General features: G+C 53.0%; 3 protein-coding genes across 3 annotated transcripts; 2 read left to right on the top strand and 1 right to left on the bottom strand.

Moving 5' to 3' along the window:
- Positions 1–1456: 1456 nt before the first annotated feature.
- Positions 1457–2442, top strand: MED10 (mediator complex subunit 10). Its single transcript, XM_003737700.1, has 4 exons — positions 1457–1503; positions 1587–1833; positions 1938–2084; positions 2174–2442. The coding sequence occupies exons 2-4, from the start codon at positions 1624–1626 to the stop codon at positions 2261–2263; spliced, it is 447 nt and encodes a 148-aa protein (XP_003737748.1). The 5' UTR covers positions 1457–1503; positions 1587–1623; the 3' UTR covers positions 2264–2442.
- A 2641-nt stretch (positions 2443–5083) lies between these two features.
- capt (adenylyl cyclase-associated protein 1) lies at positions 5084–8055 on the top strand. The gene is made up of 6 exons (XM_018640076.2): positions 5084–5132; positions 5648–5770; positions 5926–6080; positions 6194–6909; positions 7044–7428; positions 7599–8055. Exons 2-6 carry the CDS (start codon positions 5668–5670, stop codon positions 7680–7682), a joined length of 1443 nt encoding a protein of 480 aa, XP_018495592.1. The 5' UTR covers positions 5084–5132; positions 5648–5667; the 3' UTR covers positions 7683–8055.
- A 39-nt stretch (positions 8056–8094) lies between these two features.
- Positions 8095–10413, bottom strand: LOC100907200 (uncharacterized). Its single transcript, XM_003737796.2, has 2 exons — positions 8936–10413; positions 8095–8263 (listed from the first exon to the last, which is right to left on the bottom strand). Exons 1-2 carry the CDS (start codon positions 10411–10413, stop codon positions 8095–8097), a joined length of 1647 nt encoding a protein of 548 aa, XP_003737844.2.

The raw sequence follows: 10413 nt of genomic DNA, 5'->3' as shown, positions 1-10413 counted from the left end.
TTCTCATCGGCCGCCACTTATTTACTTCTCTTCCTCGGAGCCGGATTGCCGGCTACGAATGCGTCAACTTGGAAGTCGCGACCTTTCTGAACTTTTTTGAGTCCCTCAACAAACTTCCAGATTGTCCTGGGCTACGCGGACCTTAATGTTTCTCACGAGGTGGAAAAAACACCCGTGAATGGAAGTCTCTGGCGGGGAACGAGCTCTGATCGCATTCATCATGGCTCGCTCGAAGTCCATGACGATGCTCGTAGGACTCAGGGCGGAACACGCGTTTTTCAACAGGCTCAGCATTCTTTTGTACGATTCTTCCCCCTTGTCAGGGAGAAGAGCGTACGCGACTGGCGTAACGCACCTCGACCGCTCAGCGAGAACTACGAACACCTGAGAACATAATCACATTTTACCACAAGAGCCGCGACATGATTCTGGAAAGATATTCGATCGTGAATCATGCGATAACTGCGATCATGCGAGGCTGAACGTGCCGTCGACGTACAACTTGTCGACTAAACCGATCCAAGAACTCGTGGACTCTCTGCCGAAGATGAGTATTCGATTGGAGTCCGCGGCGCCGCTGTTAGCCAATAGGACGCTCTCGGAAACTCCTCGGGTTCGCTCTCAAACACCCGACACTGCTCCGGAAGTATGATGGAAGCCCGGCCATCGAGGTTGCTCGGAGCATTCGAGAGCGCGTTGCGGTGCCGATTGATCAATCGAGGTAAAGTCGGCGGTCTCGGTGAGCGACCCAGCGTAGCTGCCGTAGCATCCGACAATGCAGCATCGATCAAAGAAGATTGGCACTCGCTGGTCTCCCCGCATCGCCGCACAAAGCGGACATTACCTCCTTTCTCTGGATGCTTTTTGCTGGGTCAACAGAAAATCGTCATCCGGCGAGACAGGTCTCTCGCCTCGCACCGCAGAAAACATCCAATACCTAATTTTAGAGAAAATCAAGACCGTTCGCCGCTACGCAATTCCATCGAGTCAGTGAGGGAGGGATGAGGAGGGAGAGCGGTGTGATCCTCCGTTGTCTCGATGTGATCCTCCGTTATCTCGATGTGATCCTCCGTTATCTCGGTGTGATCCTCCGCGATCTCGGTGTGATCCCTAAGAAAAAGATCTTAAGAAAAAATCCGCATCGAAGAAGAGCCGAAGCAGCCGCCCGATTATGCCCGTTTCGTCACAGATCATCGACATCATCATCTACACTCTCCCATCGACAGATTCTTCCGAATCGGAGCAACTTCACCTCCCGCTCTTTCCGTAAGGTCTCCCCATAGACTCAACATACGTTCGATTTTACGCCATCTTGAGCATACGTACGAGCGTACTACGCCGTACAAAGCGTACAAGCGTACAAACCGAATTTCATTTCCAGTTGTGGCTGATCTGGCGGTGTCGCCATCTTGCTTCGCGATCTAGTTTGTTGTTGCTCCAGGAGCAGCCCGAACCGACCGGCGGAATCTGCACACAATCAGTTCTAAAACGTCAACGGAGAAGGTATCGTTCTATCCTGTCCTCCGAGTATTGTATTTCCCGGTCTAGACAGCCTGAGGATATCTGACACGATCATCTCGCTTCAGTCCCCCTCTCACGCGGGGTTCATTTCTCTGTCGACAGATGACTTCTTCATCCCCAAACTACCTCCAACAACTGGAGGCATCTCTCGAGCTCTTCATTGAGAATGTTCGACAGCTCGGAATCGTTGTAGCCGACTTCCAGCCACAAGGTCAGCCCGCCCTGAACCAGAAAATCACAACCCTAGTGTCTCTGATGCAAGACATATCCGCCGTCAGACCGCACGTCGAGGATATTCAAGTTCCCCTCGAGGTGAGTATATCGGATGGATCAAATTCTCGCGGCCGCTCCCACCAAGTGGACGGCGGCTCGTGAATTCGGAGAGTTCTATTCATGACCGTGAGCAATCCCCGAAGGTCTGTGACTACATCGATGAAGCCCGGAACCCTCAACTCTACACGAAAGATTGCATGGAGAAAGCTCTGGCCAAAAACGAGCAGGTCAAGGGTAAAATCGACGCTTATAGAAGATTCAAAGCTCTCCTTCTTGTGGAGCTGGGCAAGGTAAGGAGGGAAGCGCCTTGATTCCTGATTCTATAGGGAATTCCGGGGACTTGCAGAGAACAGGAAGATAAGTCAGACTTTTCCTCCAGGTCTTCCCGCATGAGATCAGCAAGTACAGAGCCTATCGGGGGGAGAACGGCGTTGCGACATCGCCCCATCCCTCGATGCAAATGCCCTAGGAGAAGGATTCGAACTCTGGTCCCGATCGGACTTGTTCTTGTACATAAACCGGGATGACGCGTGGAGTCACTCTGTCCCTAGCTAGGGGTCTCTTTGACCCGAATGGTACGACGGATGCAAAATATTTCGCATACTGCAGGCGAAGATGCAAGTGGGCGGATGACGAAGGAAAATGGCTCGAAGCCAGAAATATCACCGAGTCGAATAAAACTCTCGCAATATTTGACTCACGCTCTCTTTTTTGGATTGTCGGAATTTCGTTGATTCTGGCATGAGTCGTGAGGAACACCGTGATTCCCGGTGGGTTCGTACCGATATTTCCTTGGAAAGCGTCGACGGGACTTCGCTCGAATGAAAATCCGCTCTGATCGGATGTATCTTATTCCCGCCACCTGGGGCAGCCTCTCGCAGATATGAGGAATGTTGACCGAAGCGGTGCTCGAGACAGCGGCTCGCTATTGCAGTCCTCTGGGAGGCCGTCCTTCAGCAAGGATCATACATAGATTCCGAATAGCCGAGAGATTTCTCGACGGCTGCTGAAGTCGTCATGAAAAGTTGTGTCCCCAGACAGAAGTCGATGATGTAGATCCAGAGTGCTCAGTAGAGAATCATTCGGAAGTTACTCCACCTTATTCTAGCTTCTTCGGGTGGAAGTCCATCATCATCCGGAGCACAACTTCTGTGGGTGAGGAGGAAATCGTTCAGGAACGATTTCGGCCAGCGCTCGCAAACGCAAAGCAACCTGTTACAATCCTCTTCAAGCGCCGGAAGAGCATAAGGAGAGAAAATACTTTTATCGAGAAAGTTCACTCGGTGACAGAGTGAGCAAATAGACAATGCAGGACTGGAAATGCATCGCGGATCCCCGAGTAAGAAGACCGTGTTCGAGCATGGAAGTAAGAGCATCCACGGTCCGTGAGCGATGATCTCGCGGCTGGGACTCGGCCTGAGGAATCTCTATCTCCGTCGCGTGATATCCAAAAGACTGACGGAGACAATCAAGGAGCCAATACCGGAGATTTGCCGCAGATCACACCTGCTCGGAGGGACTTTCGGGATTTGCCACCTCATAAGGGTTAGGAAACACGTTCGGTCCCTTCAAAAAAGCTTCTCATCAAGGAACACAGCTCGGAGCCATCTCCATCTGCGCGGGTTTTCTCCTCAGAATCAGAAATGGGGTGAAGAAGCAATCGTTCTCGTTATGCGGATAGGTCATTTCGAACGCTCTCCGCAGTCGACGAGCTCTTTCTACGACTGAACAAGACCGGAAAATCCTTCCGCGATAGAGATGGGAATCGGAAGAATCTCGAAGCGCCCGCTAGCCACCGGTGGGGACCTGGAATGCGTTCATCTCATACCAGTACGCCGCCGCCGCCGACAACACCAACACCACCACGACCGGTAAAAGTGTAGCAGCAGCACCAAAGCCGCTGCTGTCGCGACACACACAAGAGAAGCCAGCCAAAGAGAGAGAGCGAGAGCGCGAGACACAGTGAGCGAAACTCTCAGTCAGTTCTCTCACTTGTGTTTGCCTGTATAAAGCCGTCGCATCGGCTCGAGGCAAAGTCACGCCTTCAAGAGAGCAACGACGGCGAAATTCTGTTTGAGGTGTTGGTCAACGTTTGACAACCTCGACAACAACTCCTTACCGGGGTAAGTTTCGGACCGATGAAGATGGAAATCGGAGAGTTCTCATCGACCGTGACTCATTGACGCCGCTCCGAGTGAAGCGGCTCTGTCGAGCTCGTGGAAACTCCCTTTTCCCAAATCTTATCGGAAGAACTCGATAAAATTCCCCCGAAACCCGTCCGGATAACGCTGCCGGTGCGGTGTTGTCCGGATCTGGATTAGCTACGGAACCTCAGAAATCCGGCTCCTCCTCTTCTCACCTCGCCTGTGAAAGAACCGACGGCTGTCAAACGGACTCGGCAGACGCTCCTGACTGGCCTCGCGTGAAAATCGGTGGCAAAACGTTCAGTGGATCGTTGGCTGGTTCTTTGAATTTGAAGATTTTAGCGAAGTGCAACTTCGTTGGGAGTTGTGCGAATCACTGAAGCGTGTGCCCCATATTTGGGAATAGCTGTTCAGGTGCTCCTCCGGTAGCTTACATGTCAGTTAGCAACAGTGGACCATCTCAAGTTGTTTTCGGAGAAAAGCCAGACCCATAGCAGCAGCGACGGCCGTAGTGGCTACGGCATCGCTTCCAACGAGCGGCCGGCGTCATAGTTCCTATGAGTCAAGCAACTGTGGCGGAGGGTCCGAGCAGTGTTCAAATTGGTCAGAGCCGCCCTCATTTCAACTTCGACGTCGCTCGAAAGCACTTCGCCCGGTCGCTCGCTCGTTTGCTCACGGGCGCATTTCCTCACTCTCGCAACTTCGTCGCTGTCAACGTGGTTACCGTGCTGCGTCAGCTGTCGTGCCGATCGACTCTGTGCTCTCGACCTCAGCGTTGAAGTCCCGCGCCTGCTCTTCAGTTCATTGAACGTGGGCGTAGCTTGTGGGCCAAGGCCAAGGTTCCGCGGTTTCACTCTCTGTACAGCATGCGGGAACAACCTAAGCGGATATGTGTAGCTCGACAACAAGAACGACGGGGAAAATGACGCCCAGGCTTCGATTGAATCTAGCTCGCAACACCGTGAAGTTCTCTGGATCCGAAACGAGAGCGGAGAAATTCGCAGAACAGTAGCACGGGGTCTAGACAGTCGTCGCGCGGGTCTGGTTCCGTAGCACAGCGAACTGATCTTCTTCGGTTTTTGTTTGAAATAATTCTTTCGATTCCGTCAGTTTCGGCTCGAGTCATGAGCAGATCTCATCTTTTGGAAATCTTCGGCCGCCTCGCTCGTCTCGACTGCTGCAGGGCAGAATTAGGTGCGTTAGCTCTCTCCGTTCATTCGGCTCGAGAGAATCGGCTTCTAGATCAGGAATCTTTTTTTCTCCTCATCTTACCTATCGAACGATACCCTTTAACGCTACTGCTCATAATCGGAGGGTGGGGTCGCTTTCGGGGTGCCTGAGACGGGATGAAAGACGGGGAATCTAGGGGACGTTCGCACGTTTTCGTTGCAGCTCTTGCTCTTTGTGAGATCACAGCTTCTCGCGCTGGCGTTGCAGTATTTCCGTCTAACAATAACGCGCACGGACTCGAACAGCTGTTGACACCTGGTTTACTCAAACGAACGTTCAGCCGGGCTTCGTTGGAAAAAATGTCGTCGTCAACAGCTAGCGAGGCCCTAATTAGATGCAACGCAATTAGAATTGCAAGTCTCGGACTTGCTCCTCAAGAATGTTCAAGATTCGTCACCCAAAACGCCGCGAAAAATATCCTGCGCACCCTTCAGGCTGTCGCCTGGCTCATCGATATAAATTTCTCTCGCTATCCACAGGGAAGTGCAACCCGTCTACGATGTCGACGCAGGAACTCGAAAGCCTCATCCGGAGACTCGAGTCGGTGGCTACGAGGCTCGAGACTTCGGAGTCTAGAATCGGAGGGGGCTCAGCACCTTCAGGTATAGTGAGAGGATCCGAAGCTCCGGCGCTCCGGTGGACCATGATGAAATATTGAGAAAAGGGATTGGGGGTAGAGGGCTCCGATATTTCTATTTTAAGACGATCGTCCCATAAATGTCGAAGCTTCCGCCTCACTCTCGACTGCTGCTTGCAGATGAGGAAGTTGCTGCCTTCGTCTCAGCTTTCGACGAAATCGTCTCAGGCCCGTTCGTCACTTACATGAAGTTGTCGAATCAGATTGGATCAGATGTGGCGAAGCATGCTGAGATGGTCGACGCTGCTCTCAAGCTGCAGAGAAACTTTGTGCAGGTCTGTCGGATCGAGCAGCACCTTGTGCTCGGTTGAAAAACCGCCCCTTGATTTCTATCATCCGACGATTTTACGGTGCCGAGTACGACATCCTCTTCCTTGTCTCGTTTCAGGTAGCGTCAAAGAGCAAGAAACCGTCGACAGATCAGCTGATGGCCCTCTTGAAACCCCAGTCGGAGGCCATACAGAAGATTCAAAGTTTCAGAGAGGCAAACCGCACTTCGAAGCAATACAATCATTTGTCCGCCATCTCCGAGTCCATCCCGTTCTTGGGATGGGTTGCGGTGGCCCCGACTCCGGGACCTTATGTCAAGGAAATGGCCGATGCCTGCAAATTCTATACTAACAGGGTTCTGATGGAGTACAAAGATAAGGACAAAACCCACGTCGAATGGACCAAGGCTTGGCTCGAGGTACTGAACCAACTGCAAGCCTACATCAAGCAGTACCACACCACCGGACTCACGTGGAACCCGAAAGGCGGCGATGCGGCCGCGGCTGCCGGAGCATCCGCTGTCCGAGCACCTGCGGCTGCCCCTGCTGCAGGAGCTCCACCACCTCCGCCCCCACCACCCTCGATGGAGCTCTTGCTTGGGTCTGGACCTTCTCCAGCTGCTGCGCCGAGCGGCGGCGGCGATCCTCGGGCGGCTTTGTTTGCATCGATCAACCAGGGAGCTGACATCACGAGGGCGCTGAAAAAAGTTTCCGCGGATCAGATGACACACAAGAATCCGAATCTGCGATCGACTTCAGTAGTACCCGCGAAGGCACCGACCGTGGGTCCTAAGCCCGCGACCGCCCCGAAGCCCGCGGTGGTCAAGCCCCCAAGGTAAGTCGAGTGGGGAGTGGGAAGTTTCCTACCTAACTGACGATAGCGATCTCGGTCTCGGCCGTCCTCTTCGCGCTTTGTCCCCGAGCACGCGACCCGGGACTTCCCGAATCTTAGGAATCTGTTTCCCGCAGGTGTGAGCTCGATGGCAAAAAGTGGATCGTCGAGTTCCAGAGGGACGTCCCCCAGCTCGTCCTCGATGATGTGCACATGAATCAGGTCGTCTACGTATACGGATGCCAGAACTCCGTCATCATTGTCAAGGGCAAATGTAACTCGATCTCGGTAGACAACTGCAAGAAAACATCGATCGTGTTCGATGATATCGTGTCGACTGTTGAGTTCGTCAACTGCCAGTCTGTCAAGGCTCAAGCGATGGGAGTGATCCCGATTTTCTCGATCGACAAAACCGATGGAGCTCATATTTATTTAAGCGAAGCCAGTGCAAAAGCCGAAATCGTCACTTCGAAGGCCTCTGAGGTCAACGTGTCGGTGCCCTCAGGGCCTGACGGTGACTACGTGAGTACATTCTCGCCATAAATTCCGGGAATATCATCGTTTTTCTCGATTCTTCTGGGTTTCAAAGCGTGCACTCGAGTAATTCCGAAGTCACTTGGGTCGGATTGAGATCCCGATAGAGCCTGGTGTCATGAGTCATGACCCCTTATCAACTCTGCCCCCGTTTCCAGGTGGAATGCGCAATCCCCGAACAGTTCAAGAGCGTCTGGAACGGCAAAGGCATGAAGACCGATATCCTGGATATCGCGGCCTGAGCAGAGGACGGAGACTCAATTCATGATATGAGACGAACAAATCGAAATATGAGCGAAACCATCGAAGAGACGGTGTCTAATTTTCGGAGAGGGAGTCCGATGATATATACACGATTCAAATGTGACAGGGAGTCGAGCCCGTGTGAGGCGAGGCGATCTGCAAATAAGATGATGTCTGTGAATGTGTGGTGTGAGGCGTAAAGACGTTGATTCCTTCTCCGGGGAGCCTTCGGAAAGGACAGGAAATGCTACGAGGAGGATGTAGCTGGCTCATTCGAATTTTTCCCCGAGGGAGATTTCGGCGCTTGGAACCGGGGCGATCCTCGATGAGAATAACTATAATAATTAATATAAAAACGGGATGTACCTTATTCAATGATGGCGGGTTTTCCTTATTTCCCTCTCGCGAGCTTCAATGCTCGCGCGTCCTGCGACTCATGAACTTCGCGGATTCGGGGTTCGGCGCCCCATACAGCTGATGGTCGTTACCTGACGGACCTGCTCCGTCTAAGGCCCGAAGAGCTCGGAAAGCGTGGTGCATCGGAGAGAGATGCCTCTTCCCCTTCCACGGAGGAGAAATTCTACTTCGGGAGCATCATCGAGACGGACACACACGGAGCGCTCACGGTACTTCTTAACGAAACGACATCTGCCTCTGCAGCGGATCTACATGGATTCCTGGAAATTTTGGCACCGAGTAGACCCAGATTCGACTGAGGGCTTTCCCAGCTCCAGGGACGTCAGCGAAGAGTCTTGAGGATTTAACAACAATTATTTAGGGCTCATTTATTCGCCGTATCAAAATACAGTTCAGCCGAACAGTCATGAATAGAATCTGCCACAAAATCTCGTCGGATATGTACAAAAGACAATTTTAAGAAAATATAAGCGTCCCGAGAGGTTCTTCGACTCCCCAAAAGCGAGTCAATTGAGTCGAGAACCGAGAAATGGAAAATCGATTCTTCCCTGTATTGTGTCGTTGTGGGTTGCAAATACTGTCGACGTTGTTCTCAGAGTTCGGAAACAACAAATAACTATCAGACTAGCGATCGTGATTCATTCTTCATTGGAGAGAATGGCATCGTTCATTGTTCTATTGTGACTTCACCCGCCGAGCTCATTCGTCGTCGATATCCGGATTTCATTATAATCAAGTTCCGCATCGTTCTCCTCATCTTCGATCGATGCTCGCACGGAATCATGATGACCCCAGTGCTCGAAATACATATATCCTACTGACTGATTTTTTTCACCGTTGATTGAATAAGTGGAAGCCTTGGTCCTCGTCGCCGGTTTTCCAGGGCGTCGTTTGACTCGGGGCTGGCAACGAGTCGTCTTTCCTCCAGGGATCGGCTTCATGCCAAGAGCTCTCCGAAGAGGTAGTCGTGGTTGTGGCGATCGTGGAGGGGGCGGTACCGGCGGCGGCCACTTTCAGAGGCCACGTACAGGTCTTCGCGACTCGATCTCCGTCGCGAGTTCCAACTTTCCACGAGCCGAACATTTCCTCCATTCCATCGTCTTGCCACTCCCATGGCGCGGCGGGATCACGTAGGGGACGAGGCCAAGTCTGAGTTTTTTCTTTGGCACTGCTTGATTGCCATCGCATCCAGCCGGGGTCGTGATCCGAAGCGTCCGACGAGTGTGACGGCCAATTGCTGAGATCTTCGGTCGACCAGTCGGGTCCCCAGGGAGACCACGACGGCGTTTCGAGCTTGGTGTCGTCGCAGGCGGCGGCAGCGGCGGCGGCCTCGGCCCCGCTTCCCGAAGACTCCTGTCGTTGTTGTAGCTGTTTGATCCTGAAAGCGTCCTGGCTGAAGGCGTCGGGACGCGGGGGAACTTTCGGGGGCACCGTCGACGACGAGGACGCGGAGGAAGCCGAAGGTGCAGAAGACGGGGGACTAACGGCACCAATCGATAATAGGTTTATGACGTCATCGAGGCCGCTATCAGGAATTTCGGTCATGCAGGCCGCAGAATCCGGCTGGGTGGATACGAGAAGCTCTCCGCTACTCGGAGCTAAATGGATCTCAGCGGGCCACACACCGACAGATGGCAGCGCCTGTTGCGACGGTGAACTAACGACAACGGCGGCCTGAGATATCGGCGCCGACGGAAGAGTTTTGACTGAGGGCCCGGTGAGTCGATTGATGATCTGCGAGAACTGTTTCCTCACTGCCTCCTCGGCTCGACTCGTCTTCAGGAAACCGTTCTGTTGTTGACGCGAGAGCTTGCCGAGAGCTTTGAACACCGAATAGGAAAATTGTGCTTGGAGTTCGATGTACGCCATCAGACACGAGGAGACCGCGTGCACGGATTCGGCCAATTCGTCCTCTTTATTCTCGCCCGACGTCTCGAGCCGCGTCAGGACGTCTTGCAGCTGCATGAGAGTTTCGGTCTTCACCGATGCAGAGGCCGCTGCCGTGGTCTGCGCGATCTCCTCCCAATTCGATAGGAGCGTCGTCGCTGTCTCTCGATACAGAGGCACTGCGTGGAACACTCGAACGAGGCACTTTGCAAACGAACACCCACTTGTACAGAACGCGTTCATGGCCGATATGTAGGGTCCGCACTGATCGAGCAGTGAGGACACTTCGTTCATGAAGGCGGATTTCGAAAATCCGGGAGGCAACAATTCCGACGACAGGGAGACTCCATGCCCACCGCCACCCCCCGACGAAGAGTTTCCACCCGCACCGACTTTGAACGCGAAATGCTTCTTCAAGTTGGCCAT

Source organism: Galendromus occidentalis, unplaced genomic scaffold, assembly GCF_000255335.2.
Source record: "Galendromus occidentalis unplaced genomic scaffold, Mocc_1.1 scf7180000075612, whole genome shotgun sequence".
NCBI lineage: Eukaryota > Metazoa > Arthropoda > Arachnida > Mesostigmata > Phytoseiidae > Galendromus > Galendromus occidentalis.
The sequence above is the reverse complement of the archived record's forward strand: the minus strand, read 5'-3'. Positions and strand labels throughout refer to the sequence as shown.

Coding starts and splice junctions, on each gene's coding strand:
- MED10 (XM_003737700.1), top strand. CDS start 1,624: ATGACTTCTTCATCCCCAAACTACCTCCAACAACTGGAGGCATCTCTC. Junction 1,834..1,937: donor ATATTCAAGTTCCCCTCGAG/GTGAGTATATCG, acceptor CAATCCCCGAAG/GTCTGTGACTACATCGATGA. Junction 2,085..2,173: donor TTCTTGTGGAGCTGGGCAAG/GTAAGGAGGGAA, acceptor CTTTTCCTCCAG/GTCTTCCCGCATGAGATCAG.
- capt (XM_018640076.2), top strand. CDS start 5,668: ATGTCGACGCAGGAACTCGAAAGCCTCATCCGGAGACTCGAGTCGGTG. Junction 6,910..7,043: donor GCGGTGGTCAAGCCCCCAAG/GTAAGTCGAGTG, acceptor TGTTTCCCGCAG/GTGTGAGCTCGATGGCAAAA. Junction 7,429..7,598: donor CAGGGCCTGACGGTGACTAC/GTGAGTACATTC, acceptor CCCCGTTTCCAG/GTGGAATGCGCAATCCCCGA.
- LOC100907200 (XM_003737796.2), bottom strand. CDS start 10,413: ATGGCCAACTTGAAGAAGCATTTCGCGTTCAAAGTCGGTGCGGGTGGA. Junction 8,264..8,935: donor TTCCACTTATTCAATCAACG/GTGAAAAAAATC, acceptor CTCCCGAAGTAG/AATTTCTCCTCCGTGGAAGG.